General features: G+C 40.6%; 1 protein-coding gene across 1 annotated transcript in view; it reads left to right on the top strand.

Moving 5' to 3' along the window:
• Positions 1-1,431: 1,431 nt before the first annotated feature.
• LOC149266837 (putative ADP-ribosylation factor GTPase-activating protein AGD11) overlaps positions 1,432-22,784 on the top strand; it is an 88,150-nt gene continuing 66,797 nt past the window's right edge. Inside the window, exons 1-3 of the mRNA XM_089431058.1 lie at positions 1,432-1,591; positions 1,693-1,811; positions 2,170-2,265. Of these exons, the coding sequence (XP_089287184.1) occupies positions 1,695-1,811; positions 2,170-2,265 (213 nt within the window). The 5' untranslated portion in view covers positions 1,432-1,591; positions 1,693-1,694. The remainder of the gene's footprint in view (positions 1,592-1,692; positions 1,812-2,169; positions 2,266-22,784) is intronic.

The raw sequence follows: 22,784 nt of genomic DNA, 5'->3' as shown, positions 1-22,784 counted from the left end.
ACCTCATCACACTTTATTTTCACATTAAAAGGAAAAAAAATATTGCAAATGTAAAAGAACCATTCAAAATGCATCAATCACTTGCAGATTAAGTTTAGCAGACATAGAAGTTAATCGAGACCTTACAATGCTACGTTTTAATGTTCTTTCACATTAGTTTGTTTGTTAAGAAGACCATCCTTCCTATGGTCATTAACTTATAGGTCATTATGAACAAAGGATCAGTTACATCTACTATTAGTGGAAGGGGTCCTTTTAACAAATAAATTAAAGTGGAAAAAGGTCCTTTAAGAATGATAATATTTTTACATTTATTAATTATTTTTATGTCTTTTTAGTGATGTTGTAATGTAATATTTATTATTTTGGTTATGTCAAATTATATAAAAATAAAATAAAGTTAAATAATAACATAAATGTAATGCAAATATTTTAAATCTATAAGAATAAAATAATAATAAAAATACAAATTATTCATGGCATTGAGAATCCATAATATTCATGTGGAATGACGCTTATTTAAAGGGAGAAATTAAACCAGCTTAGATCCATCATAACTTTGAATCTACCAAACCAAGAAGGATCAAATCTCTTGATATGCAAACCTCTTTTAAAGTGAAAGAAAATTTAATCTCTTGGTAAATTCCGAATTAAGACGGGTCGAGGGTGGTTTAAAATTTACATAACTTATACATACAAATATAAATGATAAAAATACTTTGTAATGCAATTTGTAATTAATTATCAAATATATCATCTTTTACAATATATATATAAAATTTAAAATTTCTAATACATATGGGATATGGCATACATATCTACAAATGTGTTCCTCATTCTTTACAATATCTATGTAGAATTTAAATTTGCCAATACATATGGCATATGGCATACATATCTACAAATGTGTTCCTATGGACGTGAGTGCATGATGTGTTGGTTGGCGCGGATGGCTTTCGCACCCCAGCCACGTTGGATCCCTGCGGGAGCTGCGTTATGCTGCAGCGCATTTGTTTCAATGATGACGTAATTCTGCTTGCTTCGGCGATAAATGTTGTATGATGAAATCTGCTGGCTTCGGCCATATATGATGTATGATAATTCTTCAGTGGGGATACTTCTCCCCCACTGAAAAAAAATTCTACAAATATGTTCGTCATACCGTTTTTCCAATTTTCATAACATTTTTCAAATTTAAAAAACTTATCGGCCTCTCTTTAAGGTGCAATTGCTAATTTATACATATCATGAGTTTTACGATTTAAATCACCCATGGGCACCATGACTAAGTATTCGCTTTTCAAGCATAATTACTCAAACATTACCTGACGCGCTCAGTCGGCACCGCCTATACATTGTACAGCACCTGATGTTGCGTGCTCTTCACGGTGCACCTCCCATGAAGATTCTCGTAAAAGTTTCATTTCTATATCCTCTTTTATTTATATGGGCGGGGTTACCTAATGTCGGCCTGTTGTTTCGGGGAAGCGTTCATAAAACAGTTTGCTGCAGTAAATCAGACAAGTAATTTCTACACCGTTAGGTTCGCTTCATTCGTCCATAGATACCAGGCTACAGCGTTCGTGTTCAGGTTCGCATTTGTTTGAGATTTTATTCTCTTTTGTATGATTGATTCAAGAGGAAGGTTTCTGTGTGTATGGTCAAACATGGTTGTTTTATTTGTGTGTACAGGAATGGAACAATATATTGGGCTCCTGAAAGTGGGCGTGATCAAGGGAACCAATCTAGTTGCTGCAGATTTTCTGAGTACTGCCACTGATCCTTATGTGGTAGTCAGCCTGGATGATCAAGTCAGTGCCAATTCTCACTTCATTTTTTGCTTCAATTTTGAGCATTCTGCACATTACCCATGATTTGTGTGAACACTGATTTGACTGATTGCTGGGTTGGGTTCTAAAACTTTAAATTCGATTCAGTACTGGTCTATTTTTAGATTTATTAAACATGGAAAAGAATAAAAACACCAAGAAATTCAAAATTTTCGTTTCTGCATGTCATTTTTCCACCCTCGGCAATACAAAGATCTAAAATTTATTAAACTCATTAATAAATCCAACCAAATTACAGGGGTCTTTCCTTTTGGCAAAAGTAGAAATACTTGTTAATTTCCCCTTTTTTGAGTTTGACATGGTTCATGACTTGTCACAGACGGTCAAAACAAAAACGGTAAAGAGGGATCTCAATCCAGTATGGAACGATGAACTGACAATTGCTGTTTCATCTCCCAATACAGAACTCAAAGTGGTATGCTCTCACGAGTTCCAATTTCGGTCTGGCTTTTGCAAAGATATCAACTATTTTTTCAGTGTTCTATAGTGTTACAAGGTTATGTTGCATACTGTAATTCATTTTGGGTAGTTCCATTCCTTTTATGTTTACCCTTGTTATATAACAGGGTTATTTTGTTACTTATGTTACAGATTATGTTTATTTTGAGTAGTTCCATTCCTTTTATGTTTACTCTTGTTATGTAACAGGGTTTATGTTGCTACTTACGTTTTTGAAATGAAACCAGATATATATTAGTTTATAAGTAAATTTATCTTTTTATTTATGTCAATGCAGTAGTTATAAGGTACCAAGAGATTCGATGTCCAATCCTTCAATTCGCTTTTGGGTCTCAGTTAATTTTATAAGTTTTGTTGTCTATATATGGAGTTTAAGGCATTGTTTGAACTCTGTTTTCTGTATGGAGTTTCGGTCCATTATGATCCTGCTGGATGTGGTTTGATTTCACATGGTATTAAAGTTGCGGGGCATCAGCCTATTCCATCTTCCTTTGCTGCCTCGGCTTGAATTTTGGACATTGCTGGGCTTTTATGCTGTGGGCGTCTTTGCCCTTTCGCCTGTGCTGTGAGCTTCTCAGCGTTTCTTAGCCCTTCTCCTGTGCTGTGGTCGTCTCAGCACTTCCTCCTCCAAGTGTGCCGTTCAGCCGCTAATCCACTGCGGATTCTTGTGGCGGTAACCCCCTGCAGCCATCCGCCTCACATACCATATTTTATGGCCTTTTTCTCACTTAAAATAGAGCATATTTTTATGGGGAATTCGTCACCTTTGGCCGTTCATGGGAAAGGGTTTCATTGGGATGATAAATGACATGATCAACAGTGCTCTATATGTTCTTGATTTTTAGGTTTTTTTTTCTCTATATTTATCACATTGCAAATTCTGATTCTGGGAATATAATATATTTGTTGGAAAAATTGAGAGCGGTGAATCAATGTTTCCTATCAATTAATAAACAATTAAATTTTTTCAGAACATTAACCATAAGTAAAACATCAACACATTAAAATAACAATGTATCAGAGATTTTTAGGTGGAAACTTTCTTGTGAGAAAACCACCAAACGCTTTTTTAATATTTTTATGACCACAAAATTATGTTTCAGCGCCAATTAAAAGGGAAGCGCCAACTCCCTAGTATGCTAGAAAAATATTCAATTTGCCACCTCCAATTAGAAGGATGCTCCAACACCTTGGTTTTATCAGCGACCACTGATAGGATGCTCCAACACCCTACAAAATCCAATTTGCCCTAGCACCACTCTGCTACCTGAAGTATTTTCAGGGTACAATCTGAAGGATACTTCACTCTACTACCTTACACCAACCAACCATCCTGAAAATGTAAAGATGAAAGAAAGAACTGTGGGCTTCCGTACGAGGGATAATGACCAACTGACAAGAATATTCAACCAATATTGCAAACATTGATATTAGGATAAAATCGGCAAGGGTTTGGAAAACCAAAAAATTGTAAAAATCAAGAAAATATCGGTCAAAATTGACAAACTTCCGCAAAATTAAGATACCATCAAAATATTGGTAAAAATCAACCAACATCAACTAGACCAAAAAAAATTGCAATTTTGTGATAGAATCAAGATGTTCACAACACTGTATTCAACTAAGATTTTTGCTGCTGTCAAACAACCCAACTTCAAGTCTTCAACACTGTATTCAACTAAGATTTTTGCTGCCGTCAGACAACCCAACTTCAAGGATTCATCCACAATAATCCAAACTCAAACTATTGATGTGTTCCGCTGGTGTACAATCAATTACAGTACTGCCTTTCGTATATATAATCTTTTTAATTTAAATCATACCTCAATTGTGCTGAGTAGAGAATGCTCCATATTTCCTTTGAATGATCTGCCTTGGACTTGCAGGATAAATGGCAAGATGCCTTCTGCAACACTAGCTTACCTTTACTGCCCATTAGTACGGTGTGCAGAAGTAATTGGTATACCCTACACCGTAAGAAATCTAGCTGTAGAAGTGTCCTAGAAGAGGGCCACAGGCATACCCTACAGATCCACCTTAAAGTTGAAGGATTTGGTGTTAGACTGTCATTATAAAATGCCAACCACAGGGCCGAAGATTTCTCCTTAGATTTGGGCCACAAAATTGCTCCAGACTGTGTCAATGTGTCTCTGAAATGGGAGGCAAATGATGTCTCTGACCTTAATCACCCACAATATATTTCTGAAATGAAGGACCGAAGGCCGCTTGAGTTATTTTTTTTAATCACAGATACCTTAGTCAATGCCTCAGACCTGCAAGTTTGTCCAGAGTTTTTAGCAGAAATATGTACCAAAGGAGGGCCGCAGACATATACTTCGAATCTACTTTAAAATGTCAAACAATGGGATTGAAGCACAGCCATAGTTTTGAGCTTCCAGATCTGTGCTTTTAGCCTCAGAAGAACACTACAAATTCTCAACAATTTCTTCCACAAAAAAACGCCCAGTGATTGCCCTGATAGACAAGAGACTTAGCCCAAAAATTGTACAGAGCTGAGTTTTTGATTCGTACCTAGAACGTGCCCCTGGGGGCTGAGATCCACAGATGAGAAGATCGATTTGCTTCAGAGGAACATACTCGCATATGTTTCACACATATGTAGCCAAATAACCTCAGAAATTTTCAGAGAAACCCACTGTCCGAAACACCAGATCTTACAAGTTCCATATCACACCCATGTGCAAGAAGGATCGACATTGAGGTACATATCTTGGAGAAGAAAACCAGCCAAAGGATCACATCTTCAAAAGGCCAAATGGCCACAAAGATGCACAACGAAACCTTTGCGAAAACCATAATCTAGATCAAAGTGAATACCCACAAATTTAAAAAAGTTGAGATTTTCTATATACATAATTTTTTAAAACAATTTATAATATATAGTTGACATTAAAATATGTAAGGATGTAGTAGCGCATAAGGACCGTTGGATTGATCAACAAATAGAAGATGGATGGTGGAGATCTTATCGCGGGACTTAAGTGAATAAATGGATGAACGACGAAGATCATATCGCGAGGGATTAAGTGAATGGATGGACGAACAAGGTAACAAAGCAGATGAACGACGGAGATTGTATCGCGAGGGATTAAGTGAGTGGATGGACGAACGAGGTTAACAGGAGATGAATGGCCGAGATCTAATCGCAGAGATTAAGTCAAGAGATGGATGGATGAGGTTAACAGGAGTGATGAATGATTGAGATCTTATTGCACAGGTGAAGTCAAGAGATGGGCGGCGGAGATTGTATCGCGGGAAAAAGAAACGTGCGGAAATGATGGAGTGGGTTTCTAAGGCGGTAAGTAGTTTCTCGTGCGCCCTCAAGGCAGTAAGCAGAATTTTGAAATTTCATGCGATTAGCCTTACTGTGCGACACGTAGCACGAGAAAACCACTTTTCTCGCGTGCTCTTGGGCAGATAACGTTCGTGCACTAATTCACGCGAGATTGCGCGATAGCCGTTGGATCAGGCGGGGCTGATCAATGGTGGAGATCGGCCAAGCTAGTTGGCGATTGGGTGAAGCGATAGCCGTCGGATCAAGCGAGGCAGATCGACGATGGGGGTTTAAAGCGCATAAAGTGATTGGGTGACGCGATAGCCGTCAGATCAAGAGATAGATCGACGATGGAGATTAAAGCTCATAAAGCAAGTGGTGGACTCCACACGAGGCAACAATTGGAGAAAATAATGAATCGGACGGTGATTGTGAAGGTTTGTTGGTGATCGGACGGCGAGGAAGCGATGCATGAGGAACGTGCTGAAGGCGGTTTTAAACGAAAACGACAGAGAAAACCAATGCGGGTGAACAAATAACTGCATCAAACAACGAACTCCCTAGCTCATGCGAGAACCAGAAACCTATGTTTTTGGGGCTGCTGAAGGGTCCCTTCCTCAAGTCATGGTCCCAGAGGGAGGAGATGAGGCTGAGACACCTGCACACAACCTGATAGTGATCTTTTTCCTCTAACTAACTTGTGAACTGAAAGAAGGCATAAATGGAAGTAAACTACTACAAATGCAGCGACTGAAGCAAATGAACAGGAAAACCATGAATAATCTACGCTATATTGCTGTAATGAAAGTGCAACTACTTAAGCAAATAACCAGAAAACTATGAATCCTACTTAAGCAAATGAACAGAACGAGGAAGTTACTTAAGCAAATAAACAGAACTAGAAAGCTACTAAGCAGATAAATAATGAAAATCCATGAATCTATTTAAGCAAATGAACAGAAATATATGCTAGCAGATATGTACAATGAAGAGGAGCTTTGGTTGCTCCGGTCGAGCCCTAACCCAAGAGCTTCAGTCCTCTGAGTTAACTCAGAGCTGGCTTAAAACAGAACTCATTCTCATTATGAAAACCATGGATTACAAAACACACTGTCACAAGTCTTGCAACTCAGAAATAAAGCAGAGCTTTTACAATAGAAGTCTGAATCCTACTAAGGTCCTAAACCTCTCTATTTATACATTTGAAATCTCTAACAACTTCCTTCCCATTAAGGAGGCTTGGTCTCTAACTCAAGAAAAACTGGTTTATGTCCTTTTCACTTGCTCGGCTGTCTTCTAGTCTTCAAAGTGATGGTTGTTTGCACTCTGCGCTGGTGGAGGAATATTCGAATGGAGGGGTAGTAAGTGAGGGGGATTTACCTCCTATAATTACTCTCCCTTGTCCCATTCTAGTTTTACGAGGGTCTTTGCCATAGCTCCTTTCTTTTATCCTTTATACTTGCATTTTTCCTTGCTTTTATCCTTTATTCCTGCATTACATGCACATTAGGCGACAAAGCAAAATATCAAACTCTAACTCATCTCATAAACAAAATATAATCAAAAGTATGCAATAAGTTGTGAGAATAGTTGGTTTGACTAAGCTAGGAGGTGAATTAAGGCCAATTAAGACCCATATAATTACTCAATGATGATGCTCATTATCACCCCCTACTGAAAGTGTTGCTTGTCCTCTAAGCAACTTAGTCAATGTCCATGTCCTTCATGGCTCTGGTAGCCTCTCTGACATCCCATGCTTCCGATGTGGTCTCTTTTTTCTTGTTCATAGAAGCCTGCTTTCCTTTCTACTTCTTCCCACTGCCTCTTTTCCTCTTCTTCTTTCTCCCTTCTAGCATTCCTAGGAGTAGTGGTGGACTGAGTTTTAGGCCTATGCAATTGTCCTTCAACCTTTGCATTGATTGCTTATACACAGGTGTCATGTTGAATGCTTCTCTCAATCTTTGAGGGGAGTGATATTCTCTGATCTTCAAGTTGTGTGGCAGTGTTTCCATCTCCTTTAGCAGGCATGTATATTATCATCTCTTATCAGCCTAAACATATCCTCAAAATGTGAAATTGCTTGCTCTTGGGCAGCAAGATATCTAGGTGCCAGCTGAGGATCATTTGCAATTAGATTATGGTTGCTGATTAGGGCCATGGGATTTGATTGTTCAGCTCTGATGAAAAAAAGGTTGGTTCATTTTGCTCTCTGGCCAATATTCTTTTCATCTCTGCAGCCCTTGAGTTCTTATGGTTCATTGATGATGCCAAAGCCCTTAATTGTATATCTCCTAGCTCTGCATTAAAATCCCAAACATTCATGTCTGTGAGGGTCATGTTGTGCAAGTAAAACCCAGCCATTTTGGCCCTATCCTCTAGTGCATTTTGATCACAAAGCTCAATAAACTGTCTGTAGTCTTGAAATGGCATGGTGCCCCTTTGTGCTAGTGTTTTAATCTGAAATTGCAGCTATTGTTCTCTGAGGTAAGGAGCATAGGATTTAGCTGGCATCCTACACTGGATGGCCTCTTGCTGTTCTTTCTCCTCTATTTCAATGCCTTCTTCCTCTTGTTGTTCTTTCTCATCTCCCTTCTCTTTTGCTTCATCATGTTCCTCTGTACTAGTTTCTTCTTCATCCATATCATCCCCATTTAGCTTCGTATCTTCTTCTTCTTGTTTTGCCTCCTCTTCATTGATAGAAGGACTAACATCATAGGTGAGGATTTTGATGTCATCCTTTGCTGGTAAGTCTCTGAAGACTGACCATTTTATAGGGATATTGCAGTTTTGGAGGGAATCCTTAACGAGGATCCTTTCCTTTACTTTGCTACTGGAGTCTATGAGTGATTGCAGCAAGAAATAGGGTATGCCGAGTCTTTGGTGAACTGGTGTTTCTACCCCAAATCTTAATTATTCAAGTCTTCTCAAATGGTTGCCATAACAATACTATATCTATGGACTCTTGCATTCTCTTTTGACTTATTAAAGAATTTCCTTTTTGCCACCTTTTCACTTATAAACCAACTACCTTTTAACCTTTATAACTTTTGATCAAATGATGCATATGAGTGAGTGAGTGGGATACTTACCTGTGGTCTTGATGCCATGCTGCAGTTGTCAAAGATCAGAGGTGTTGCTGATGGTCATTCTTCTTCCTCCTCTACTGTCTGCTGATGGTTTCTTGGCTTTTGGAGGTGTCTGTGACTGGAGATCTGATGTTGTTGCTGCTGTTGTGGAGCTCCTGGATTACCACTTGGCAATGTTTGGTGTCTCCCTTAGAATTTCTTGATCATGTTGTTGGCTGGTGCTGTGAGGATGTTGTAATGAATGGACAGAGGGAGTAGGAGTGTATGTGGATGCAGGGATGATGGTAATGGTTGAGGTGATTCTGTAGAAAACACAATATTCACCTGAATTGAAGCAATGAAGTGAAAAACAATGGAATTGATGGAGGGATGCATGGTAAGGAGTGGAGGAGATGAATATATGTGAGGCAGGGTTCCCTTTGGATCTTATTTTTGCTCCTTTCTTGTCTTTTTCACCCTAGATATCTGCCCTTGGCGCCTCAAGGAAGGTTTTCACCCAGGGATCTTCTTACTCTTTTTCATTTTTTCTCATCCTTGGGCCACCTCACAAGGTTTTCAATCCAAAGATAGGACTCAGGCGCTTCATGGAGGTTTGCACCTGAATCCTTATTCTTTTTTATTTTTCCAGTGTCCTGATGAGGGAGGGGCTGGAACTTGCTCCACCATCATCACTATTTTATTGATATTGTCAATGAACTCTTGTTTTGATAAAGGCCTCTTGTACATTTTCAATCGGTGTCCATTAACTAGCAATGGAATGGCTTCTTCATCAATAATTCAAATTTTCACTGAACCATTGTCATGGCATCTTTCCACCACATAAGGTTCGAGTCATCTTGTCCTTAGGTTGCCCTTGAAGTCTTTATACCTTGAATCATATAAGAATGCCTAGTCTCCCTCTTGAAATTGCTTCTCCTTGATATGTTTGTCATGCCAAATCTTCCTCTGAAGCTGAACTATCTATGTATGTAGGAGGGCCTGCGTTCTGAATTCATCCAAGCCATTCAAATGTAACAACCTTTCTTTCTGTGCATGACTGAGATCCAAATCTAGTTGGGCTGCCATCCTCAATGTGCTATATTCAAACTCAATGGACAACAAATCCTTTTCCCCATAGACTAGCTCATAGGGTGTAAATCCAGTGGTGGTCTTCCATGTTGTATTATAGGCCCAGGTGGTCTCAACTAGTCTCTTTGCCCAATCCTTCCTGCTGCTGCTCACTACCTTGGTGAAGATGTTCTCCAGTGCTTTGTTGGTCACCTCCACTTGCCCATTAGCTTGTGGATGATAAGGAGTGGAGGTCATATGTTTGATTTTGTGATGGATGAGCAATTCTTCAATCATGCTGGAGGTAAAATTGTTGCCTTGGTTTGTGACTAGCTCTTTAGGGTACCCAGATTTGTAGAATATATTCTCCCTTAAGAACTCAGCCACCTTTTCTTCTGTTGCTGCTTTAATTGCTTTGGTTTCAGCATACTTAGTCAAATAATCAGTGCACATAATGATGTGTTGTTTTTGCTTTGAAGGAGGGTTGATAGGCACAATGAAGTCCATGCCTCACTTGTCAAATGGCTCGAAAGTCACTTGAGGTTGTAGGGGCATTTCATCTCTTGGAGTAGGCTTTCCCATCCTCTGGCACTGATCACATTGACTAATGGATTTTTTTACATCCTAATGAAGAGTAGGCCAATAATAACCTGCTTGAAATACTTTGAATGCTATCCTCTTTGCTGCAAAGTGACCTCCATAAGGCCCATCATGGCAGGTCAGAAGGATGTCAAAGACCTCCTCTTCCCTTAGACACTTTCTCAAGATTTGATTTGGGCCAAGTTTGAACAGATTGCCCCCAATCCAAGTGAAGGGGACGCTTTTCTTGACTATCTTGCTCTTTTCTTTGGAGGGTAAGTTTGGTGGGAACTGTGCTGATACCAGATAGTTTTCTATATCAGCAAACCATGGAGAGAGAACTGAAATAGCAAACAAATGCCCATCTGGTAACTGGGCATCCACCATTCCTTCTTCACCTGCAAGCAGACTCATCCTAGATACAAAGTCAACAACAACATTTTCCTTACCAGGCTTATCAACAATAGTTTGATCAAACCGCTGTAATAAAAGCAACCATCTTATAATTCTAGCATTCACATCTGGTTTGTTCATTAAATATTTGAATGCAACATGATCAGTATGCACAAATGTTTGATAGCCTGTAATGTAATGCCTAAATTTGTTTAATGAATGCACAACAACCAGGAGTTCTTTTTCGATCACAATATAGTTTAGCTCACCTTTGATAGGTTCTTATTGATAAAATAGATGGCATAGGGCAATTTCTCCTCTTCTTGACCTAAGGCTGCTCCTATGGCTTTGTGTGAGGCATCAGCATGAATATGAAAAGGGAGGGCCCAGTTTGGGCCTCTAAAGATTGGTTGAACGGTTAACTTACCCAATAGAATGTTTAAGGCCTCTTGACAGCTCTTTGACCATATAAACTTAGATTCTTTGGCCAACAACCCAAAGAAAGGAGAGGCCAACTTGCTGAAGTCCTTTATGAACCTTCGGTAGTATTCAATTAACCCTAAGAAACTCCTGACATATCTCTGCTTTTGTGGAGGTAGGGCCCTTTGGATGATTGTTATTTTGTTTGGATCCACTTGCAGTCCTTGCTGAGATATTGAGTGACCTAGCACAGTCCCTTCAGTCATTAAGAATTCACATTTTTCTGGACTGAGAGATAGATTCATTTCAATGCATTTGTGCAATACTTTGCCTAGGTTAGTCAGGGATTTTTGAAAATCACAACCATAAGGTGTAAAATCATCCATATAAATTTCCACAGCATTAGGTACTAATTCAGCAAAAATACTCAAGACTGCTCTCTGGAAGGTGGCAGGAGCATTGCATAGGCCAAAAGGAAGGACCCTATAGGCAAAAGTACCCCAAGGACAGGTGAATGTGGTCTTCTCTTGGTCTTCTGGGCAAATTTGGATTTGGTTGTACCCATTGAATCCATCTAGGAATGAAAAAACTTCATCCTTGCCAGGCCATCTAGCACTTGGTCAATGAAGGGTAGGGGAAAATGATCCTTCTTTGTGGCTTTGTTCAACTCCCTATCATCAACACAAATCCTCCACTAACCATTTTTCTTGGGAACTAACACTAAAGGAGAGACCCACTCGCTATCTGAGATAGGGTAAATGAATCTTGCATCTAGTAGCTTTTGCAGTGCTTCTTTGACTATGTCTTTAAGAGCTGGATTCATCCTCCTTTGTGGTTGCCTGATTGGATTTATAACTCCAAGCGAAGGCTTCTAGGTTTTCTCTCAACATGTTGCATACATTTCCCTCTTCTAAAGCAGAAAGAGATGGATTAATGTTCAAAGTTTTCTCTGGGCCAAATTCTATGGTTTTGACACGGAGTGGGTTGGAATTGGCCAAGCATAAGTCAATTGGATGATTGTTCTGGGTTTTCCTTACTTCTTCTTCTAATGGTAGTGAACTAGGAGCTGGACTTTGGAGCAGGTGTTCAATTAAGTCATCCTCGTCTTGCTGTCCTCCTCCTATGGTTGCTTCCAAAGCATAAAGTTGGGTAGAATAAACTTCATCTTCTTCCTCCTCCTCCAACCATAAAGGTAAATCATGCTCTAGGGTAGGTTGCGCAGGAGGGTATAGGACTAACTGTTTGGACATATGCCATTCTTGATGGTCATATTCCCAACTTTGCAGCTAATGTAAGCATCAGCTGTGGCTAACCATGGCCTCCCAAGGATGAGAGGGTAACCAGTAAGATTAGCCTTAGATTGGAGAACTAAGAAATCTGCAGGGTACTCCCAGGAGTTAGAGGAGACCATCACATCTTCTACAATTCCCTCAAGGGTGACTGTGGAACGGTCTGCAAGTTGCAGAACTGTTGTGGTCTTCCTTAATGACCCTTGGAGGTTGAGCTTGAGCATGGTTTCCTTGGTCATCACATTAATGGCAGCCTCAAGTTCAATCAGAGTGTGTGGGACAATGGTGCCATTGATGTGCACATCTACTACAGGGCTTCTAGGGTCTAAATATTTTGGACATATTACCTGCCCCAGCATTAAGTCAGGCAACTGCCCAATTACATTAATGGTAGGGGCATCCCTTTTTCTTCTTCCTGGATGCTTGAAGCACTTCTCCTTAATCAACTTATTGTAAATGGGAAAATCCTTGATTGCCTGGAGAAGGGGGATCTTTACACATAGATTTTTCAATTCTCCTAGAAGTTCAATTTCTTCTGGGGTAGGCTGGGGTGGTTGGGCTAATCTCTCAGAAAAGGGTGGATTTAATTTAAGGTTGCTTTCTTCTCTTTCTTCCTCAACCTCCCTATGTGGAGAGAGAGGTTGGTTGTCTGGGAGAATCCTCCCAGATCTTAGGTTGATCTCCTGAATTTCTACAACATAAGCTGGGTATGATGTCTCTCCACTGTATGCTTGTTGAGCCTGCCTATTGTTTGGGTTCAGATTTGGCTGGGCAGGGATTTGGGGTTGTGGTTGTGTAGGTGGTGAAGGCAATAGGGCTAGAACATTGTTGAATTGGGGCCTCCACCCCTGGGGTGGGGTATTCCACTGATGTTGTGGCTGAACATAAGGTTGAAATGACTGGTTGGCTGGCTGGGATTGATACTGAGATGCATAGGACCAAGGAGGGGGTGTAGACCAGGAAGGATGAGAAGGGGGTCCCCAAGAAGGTATAGATGTGGTTTGGTTGGGGTTGTAATATGCCTGGGATGACTCTTGCATACCCTGCTGGTATGGTCTAGGCCTAGGAGGTCTCCTTTGATTGATGTAGCAAAGCTGCTCAGTGACCCCTTCAACTCCTTGATATACAACTTTGAGTCCAGGTAAAGAAGGGCACTTTTCTGTGGAGTGGTTTTTTTCACAAAATGCGCAAATCTTAATACAATTCAATGGACATTCATTCCTAGGATGCCTCCTGGTGCATCTAGGACAAAAGATGGCCAAGGCTCTCTCTGCTTCCTCTTGCTTCCTTTTGATGTTCATGGTGTCCAATTGCAAGGCAAGGGTTTGCAGCATATCACTTTTGAAATCTTCCAGCATGTTTCCAATTTCACCCTTGATGGATAAGTTGGAGGATGATGTACTGCCCATAGGTTGACTACCCCTACCCTTTTTCCTCGCTGCCCTAGAATGGTTTCTAGATAATCTTAATATCCTCATAGGGTAATTGGTAGACATCTCATCCTGCTATCATATGTAAGGTATCCAGAAGATCCTCCCTTATTCCTCTAAGCAGGACCAGCTTTAGTGACGCAAGGTCAAGTGTGCACCTGGCCTTTTGTAACTGAGCTGGAATCTTTCTTAAGTATTCTAGGGATTCATCCTGGCCTATGGTCATCCTGAAAATCTCTTCTCTAGTATCCTTTGACCTACAGTAGTCCTTATATTTGTTGTTGAAAGTTTGTTGCATCTGAGCCCAAGTTGTGATGCTATCTCCAGGTAAACCCATGAACCAACGCAATGTTGCATCCTTGAGGGTAGATGGAAACAATTTTAACTTTTGCTCATCATATGTATAGTCATAGGTTCAGCATATAACAACAAACACAAATAGGAAAGTGTCAGGGTCCTCTGTGGTCAGGCCATGGAAATGAGGTAGAGCAGAGGGGCTTATATTCTTCATCTTAGTGTCCCCATTGGTTTCCCTGATGGGGAAGACACTCTCAATTCTCTCTCTATCTCCCTTGTCATTTTGGTTTCCAACCATTGGTTCAGTAGGAATGGGTTCTTCCTCTTCTTCTTCCCTTGTAGGTTCTTCAAATATGTAAGGTTGTTCACCTAAAGGTTCTTCCACTTCACAGTCACTGAAGAAGAGAGAAGGTTGACTATTGGATGCAGTGAGGGTATTTGTCAAGAATTTCCCTAAATTGTCCCTATTCCTACAAGGCATGAAAGGAAATGTTTTTGTGTTGGTTTTTGTAAGATTTTATTTAAAGCTAGAAAGTACTTGCAAAATGGAAAGGAAAGCAGATAATGACAAATGAAAGAAAGGAAGGTAGATTACTTTTGCAGAAATAAACTAATGGAGGAAAATTGAAGACTAGAAGTAGAAGAAAAAAAGGTTGGAGACTAGAAATAGAAGAAAGCAGTAATCACATTCCACTTAGACACCTACCTGGCAACGACACCAAAAAGTGATGAGCCTAGGTATTGCAACAAGAATGTTGCAACTCCCAGGGCTACCAACGTTACTTATCAACCCGAGGTTCGTACAAACTTGGAGGTTACAGTGCTATATGCGCAAGTAAAAGTGAAGGTAAGTAGAAGTATGGCAAGAGACCCTAGGGGTTCCAAGCCATACTTCTATAGGGTCAGAAGAAGCTTAACTTTTTGATGAAAGAAGAGGGTCAGAAGAAGCTTAACTCTTTGATGAAAGAAGAGCAAATCTATCCTAAGGGAGAGCTACTTCTACTGCAGTATTGAAGAAAACAACATGTAATGATAAACCACACCATACCCTAATTAACCAATTAAACAGTTATGCTAAGCAGAATTGCTAAATTAATCACTAACCTAATGTTGCTATCTAAGTTACAAAAGCAAAGAGGATTAAACTATACTAAGGTGTAACAAAGAAAGTTAGGCTAAATCGGGTTTCGAGCGGAAAAAACAGTCAGAGATCGACATTGGTGAAAGGAGGACGTAAGGGTACAGTAGCGCATAGGGACTGTTGGATCGATCAATGAACAGAAGATGGACGGGGCTTAAGCGAATAAATGGGTGAACGGGGTTAATGAATAGGATGAACGACGAAGATCTTATCGCGGGGCTTAAGCGAATAAATGGGTGAACGGGGTTAATGAATAGGATGAACGACGAAGATCGTATTGCGAGGGATTAAGTGAATGGATGGACGAACAAGGTAACAAAGCAGATGAACGACGGAGATCGTATCACGAAGGATTAAGTGAGTGGATGGACGAACGAGGTTAACATGAGATGAATGGCCGAGATCTAATCACGAAGATTAAGTTAAGAGATGGACGGACGAGGTTAACAAGAGCGATGAACGACTGAGATCTTATTGCGCAGGTGAAGTCAAGAGATGGACGGTGGAGATCGTATCACGGGAAAAAGAAACGTGCGGAAATGATGGAGCGGGTTTCTAAGGCAGTAAGTAGTTTCTCGCGTGCCCTCAAGGCAGTAAGCGGAATTCTGAAATTTCATGCGATTAGCCTTATTGCACGACACGTAGCACAAGAAAACCACTTTTCTCGCATGCTCTTGGATGGATAACGTTCGTGCACTAATCCGCGCGAGATTGCGTGATAGCCGTTGGATCAGGCGGGGCTGATCAACAGTGGAGATCGACCAAGCTAGTTGGCAATCAGGTGAAGCGATAGCTGTCAGATCAGGCGAGGCAGATCGACGGTGGGGGTTTAAAGCGCATAAAGTGATCGGGTGACGCGATAGCCGTCGGATCAAGAGACAGATCGATGGTGGAGATTAAAGCTCATAAAGCAAGTGGTGGACTCCACGCGAGGCAATAGTTGGAGAAAATAATGAATCAGACAGTGATTGTGAAGGTTTGTTGGTGATTAGATGGCGAGGAAGCGATGCATGAGGAACATGCTGAAGGTGGTTTTAAACGAAAACGACAGAGAAAACCAGTGCGGGTGAACAAATAACTGCATCAAACAACGAACTCCTTAGCTCATGCGAGAACCATAAACCTGTGTTTTTGGGGCTGCTAAAGGGTCCCTTCCTCAAGTCATGGTCCTAGAGGGAGGAGATGAGGCTGAGACACCTGCACGCAACCTGATAATGATCTTTTTCCTCTAACTAACTTGTGAACTGAAAGAAGGCATAAATGGAAGTAAGCTACAACAAATTCAGCTACTGAAGCAAATGAACAGGAAAACCATGAATAATCTACGCTATATTGCTGTAATGAAAGTGCAACTACTTAAGCAAATAACCAGAAAAACCATGAATCCTACTTAAGCAAATGAATAGAACTAGGAAGCTACTTAAGCAAATAAACAGAACCAGAAAGCTACTAAGCAGATAAACAATGAAAAACCATGAATCTATTTAAGCAAATGAACAGAAATCTATGCTAACAGATATGTACAATGAAGAGGAGCTTTGGCTGTTCGGGTTGGGCCCTAACCGAAGAGCTTCAGCCCTCTGAGTTAACTCAGAGTTGGCTTAAAACATAACTCATTCTCATTATGAAAACCATGGATTATAGAACAAACTGTCACAAGTCTTGCAACTCAGAAATAAAGCAGAGTTTTTACAATAGAAGTCCGAATCCTACCGAGATCCTAAACCTCTATATTTATACATCTGAAGTCTCTAACAACTTCCTTCCCATTAGGGAGGCTTGGCCTCTAACTCAAGAAAAACTGGTTTCTGTCCTTTTCACTTGCTTGACTGTCTTCAAGTCTTCAAAGTGATGGCTATTTGCACTCCAAGCTGGTGGAGGAATATTCGAATGGAGGGGTAGTAAATGAGGAGGATTTACCTCCTATAATTACTCTCCCTTGTCCCATTCTATTTTTACCAAGGTCTTTGCCATAGTTCCTTGCTTTTATCCTTTATACCTGCATTTTTCCTTGCTCTTATCTTTTATTCCTGCATTACATGCACATTAGACCACAAAGCAAAATATTCAACTCTAATTTATCTCATAAACAAATTATAATCAAATGTATGCAATAAGTTGTGAGAATAGTTGGTTTGACTAAGCTAGGAGGTGAATTAAGGCCAATTAAGGCCCATATAATTACTCAATGATGAGGCTCATCACTTGGTATACAAGGCTCAAGGGTATATTGAAATCAAATAGATATTGGTGTTTAAAATTTGATATTCGGGGTATTTGAATTAGGAAACAAGGGTGTTGAATATGTGGCTTTAGATTGGACTAATTTTCACCCTTAAAGTATCACAGAGATGTATTTAATCTCCTCAAACTCTCTTCTTCCTCTTCATTGTTTAGCTCCCATAACCTTCATTGCAACATGGGAAACTCTCACATCTCCAACAATTTATATAGTTTTTGGGACATTACAAGGTTTGGTAGATCCCTCAACTCTCCCATATCGACCTTGGAATTTGGGGAAAGGATCTCTCTTTTGTTTCCAATAATTCAAGCTTCACACTCAACATCTTTTCCTTGGTGGCATTTAATCCTAAACTTTATTTTTACAAATGCCAATTTCTTCTCTAAAATTGGTGAATTTTATTTTTCCTAATGGCTTAGTGAAAATGTCTAAAATTTGATCTTCAAATGGATAATATTCTAGCTTGATGATGTGGTTGTTGATGAGAGTTCTTGTGAAGTGATACTTGGTGTCGACATGCTTGGTTTTCTTATGAAAAACTAGATTTTTGACCTTTTTTATTGCTTATTGATTATCAATGAATAATGTAGTTGGTCTTTTTTGAATAGCACCAACATCCTACAAAATTCTACATAGCCAAACACTTTCACATGTTGCTTTTTAGGTTGAAATGTATTCTGCCTCTGCTGAAGAATTTGCCATTATTTGCAGTCTTTTACAACTCCAAGAAATTGTTATTGAACCCAAATTTATTAGATAACCTAATGTTGATGTTCTATCATCAATATCTCCTACAAATTTTGTATTTGAATATGCAACAAGTGTAAATTTGTTCTTATTATAGAGACACCCAAAGTCTTTTGTTCCCTATATGTACTTGAGGAACCATTTTGTTGCATTCCAGTGACTTTCTCGAAGTGCTTGCGTGAATACGGAAAGAATGTTAACTACATGAGACAAATCTAGAGGAGTAGTTGTTAAGTAAATGAGTTTTTCAATCACTTGTTGATAGGGTGTACTATTCACCGATTCCCCCCTTCAAATTTTGAATGTTTGAGGTTTTACTCCATAAGAGTAAGAGAGTGTTTATAGTTTGACATGCCAAACTTCTTCAACAATTTTGTAGCATACTTAGTTTGGCTAAAGAAGATTTGATGATGTTGTTGTGAAACATTACTCCAGGATAGTATGAAGTGGTCCCATGTATGTCATTTTGAATCCCCTTTGAAAGCCCCAAGTCTTTCATCTCGAACTCTATTTCTAAATCCCTCCTGCACTCTTTTATGAGTCCCAATGAGCTTGTTAAGAATAAGTTGTCCACATATAGGACAAGAATGTGTACCTCACCCCCAAACATCAAATAGTAGAGGTTGGAATCTGCCACACTCTTCACGAAGCCCATCCCCTGCAAGTATCTATCTATGTGCTCATACCATGCCCTGAGAACCTGCTTGATCGCGTACACTGTTCTCTTCAATCTGCACACGTGGGTCTCAATGTTGTGTGCTACAAAGCCTTCTGGTTGTTCAATGTACACTTCCTCCTCCAACTTTCCATTGAGGAATGCCATCTTGACATCCATATGATGGATCTGCCATCCCATCCGTGCTGCTAGTGAGATCATGTTAGTTTTAGGAATGTTCTGTGCTTAGAGCAATTTATTTCAATTTTCACAGTTAGCTCAATATATTTTCCAGATTAGCAATCACATCAGCGTTATAGTAAGTTGCAGATAAAACATAAATATAGATCACAGAAGACAAGCCAAGACAAGAGGACACAAGATGTGGCGCTAGCCAGGGACAAACCCCAATGTGGGGAAACCCTTGATCAATTCTTCTTATATGTTCTTCAATAGTTGAGCAGAGAGAGAGAGAGATAGTACATTTACAACAGAAGTCAACACTTTGACTTATCTAAATAAGAGCATAGATAATCTTTAAGAAGATGATACATGAGATAGCTGAACTCAGTTGTAGACATGCTGCTTCAACTGATTCTCGAAGGTGACTCCTTCACCTATCATTGTGCTGCACTTTGTCATCATGCTGCACCTCACCGTGCTGCACCCATCATCACTATGTTGGACCTCACAACCATGCTGCACACATCATACTGTTGTACCTTATGCTGCCATTGTTGTCCCATGTGCCATTATTGCACCATGCTTCCACAACTGTCCCATATGCCATTGCTGCACCATGCTACCACAACGGTCCCATGTGCCATAACTGCACCATGCTAGCCACTGTTGTCCCATGTGGCATACTGTTGTCCCACTGTTGGTGACATTGCCATACCATGTTTGCTTGTTGTCCCATTGTTTTTCTGTTGCCCCATCACAACTTGTTATCCCAATTGTGCCATCATTGCACTATGCCATTGCTGCTAGCACTGCTGTCCCATCACACTACATTGTTGCTCTCTGGTTAGGGCATCACCTACAGCGCTATTCCTTCACACAACTCAACGATCAGCCCTCCAAAAGACTATGGTTTACCAAGGGAATATGCCTCCACTCCTATGTTGCCTTTGTCTGCTTGTTTTACCTCAAACACAGCACATAGATGGCCTCTAGCTGCTAGCTATGGCCTGCGACCTAGCCCAATAGCTAGTTGTAGCTGTGGCCCCCTTATACACCACCCAAACAACCCTTAAACAACACTATTTTCTCCTCTAGATTTGCGGCCTTCCTTGCCCAGCAATCTGCACCCAAGACAACTCTCAAACAAGCCTCAAAGTAGCCCACTGTAACCTACAACAACTCGGCCTCTCCACAGAAATACCACGCTGTTCTTTAAGCTCCCCCACGCTGTCCCTTTGGCCCTTCAAACTGCGGCTAAGACTCCTGCAATCCCTGCTCTAAATTTGCACTTGAAACAAACCCAAACAGATTTGTCTAACCCTTAAACTTACCTTAGAAATACGTTGTACATACGACCCTTCCACGCTGTCTAAGGCAGCCTCCTAAACATGGTTCCAAACCTCCTCCTCCACGCAGATTTCAGAGCTATACTTAGAGATATATATCCACACATGGATGCGTAGAGTTGTCATAGGTTAGGGCTTGCTAAGACTGCGGCTAGGGCTGCAAAGACCTCCTCCATAGCTGCGTAGATCCTCCTTAGGACTGTGTTAGGGCATCCTCCTAAGGCTCCTTTACCTTTGAATTTTAGGTCTTCCTCTCTTAGATTTCTCCTCCACTAAAACCCGGAACGAGTGGAGAGAAATCAAGAGTGAAGTGTGTGTAAAATGACTCTCAAGTCATCTCATTTTATACTAAAACATTGAGCACATGTGGGGTTTATTTGGCTGCTGGGTGACCTTGACGAATTGTCTTATAACACAAATAAATTCATAACTCCATGAATACTTATCGGAATCGGATGATCTTTAGATCAATCTTACACCTCTCAATGAGAGGGATCCAAGAAAAAAACTAGTTGCCATAAATAAGATTACCCAAATGGAGTTTGGCCCTAGTTGCCAATTTTAACACTCCCTCTCAACCAGGGAGAACTCCATCCGCTGATCCATCTACCAGAATGTACTATCTCTACCATCAGTGCCCTCCACTGATATGCTCTGCTCTGCTGAACCATGAAGAAGAAGAATTGATCGAGAATGTCTCATACCATTCTCTATTGACTCGAAGTCAATTCCATATGAAGAGAGTGTCATACCACTCTTACTGATCCCATATCAGTTCCAAAAGAGAGTGAGTTGTGTCATTCTTACTGACCTGAAGTCAGTTCCAGTTGATCCCAGATCAATATCAAAAGAGAGTGTCTCAAACCACTCATACTAATCCCAGATCAATGGAGGTCATCCTAACATAAGGAGTATGTTAGATACAACGATGCGTCCATTGATAATACTACTATGGTCCCTAACCCCATTTCTTTCTCATTGTCCAGATGAGAGGTACTTCCCATGAGTCCCAGACTACATAGGTAGGATGCCTTGACAGGAGAACCACTCATCCTGTCCCTAAGTCGCCACGGGGTATCACAGGGGAAGGCTAAGCCATTCACCCTGTACACAATGCACCATTAGGGGAGGGTGAGTTGCCCTATGGTTGCATGTTGCTCCAAGAAGTAACCCAAGCCCCTCGGAGCTCCCAGAGCTCAATGCATGCATCATATAGGACCCTCATAAGAGGGTCTCTCAACGACTCTAAGTCGTTTGGGAAAGTCACAAATTTGACCTTTCCTCAGGGCTTCGACAGAATGTCTGCAACCTGTACATCAGTCTCAATGCAATGGAGCCTCCTCGCTCATCGATGTACCATATCCCAGATAAGGTAGTATCTGATGTCTATATGCTGGAGCAATCATAGAATACGAGATTCCTTAACAATCGGATCCCCCTTGGTTAACACAGAAGATCACGGTGGTATCCATCATGTGTACAAACAACTCACTGAAGAGCTTCCACAACCAGGTAGCTTCACACGAGGTCATACTCGTAGCTATGTATTCGGTCTCAGCAGTGCTCAAAGTAGTCATCTTCTGCTTCTTGCTCATCCAGGATATTGAGCAGAACCTAAAGAGAATCAACACCCAAAAGTGCTCTCGCGATCCTCCACACTGCTTGCCCAGTGAGTGTTTGAATAATCATGCAACTTCACATTTCTGGCAGTGTATCTTAATCCATGAGAGATTATGCTCCGAAGATATCTCAGAAGATTCTTGGCACCAATCCAATGAGGCTCAACCATATATGAGCTCATCATGCTAACTTCAAAACATATGTCCGGACGAAAATTCACCAAGAACATCAATGCGAATGAGTTTATGAAACTCAGAGGCATTTCCCAAATCTGGTTCGGCATTAGTACCACATAAATCTCGAAAGTTAAGCTCCATCGAGGTAGTCATAGGCTTGCAGTTTACCATTCCACGTCTGGAATGCAACCCCCTCTTACTTCTGCAAATGAGAGGGTCTGCACCTGCCAGAAATAGGTCATCCTCCGAAGGTGCCGGTATGAGAGGTCTATCATCCACAACCTTTGAGCAATGGTTTGAATCGGTTTCACTCCTAGTGAATCTCAGCTTCATCAGACAACTTATCAATCCTCTCATACTAAGACCGAGATGTTTTTGCTTCAAGCCATAGAGGGCTTTCTTCCACCTGCATACATGAGATTCCCGATCATGAATCTCAAACCCCTCGCGTTGTTCCAAACCTGTGGACCTGCTATATGAGGGGAATGGTCCCCATGTAAGATTTTCCTTCGGTACATCTCAAACATGT

Source organism: Pinus tabuliformis, chromosome 6, assembly GCF_031772625.1.
Source record: "Pinus tabuliformis cultivar Carrire ecotype Pingquan chromosome 6, CPIR1, whole genome shotgun sequence".
In the NCBI taxonomy this organism is placed as follows: Eukaryota; Viridiplantae; Streptophyta; class Pinopsida; order Pinales; family Pinaceae; genus Pinus; species Pinus tabuliformis.
The sequence above is the reverse complement of the archived record's forward strand: the minus strand, read 5'-3'. Positions and strand labels throughout refer to the sequence as shown.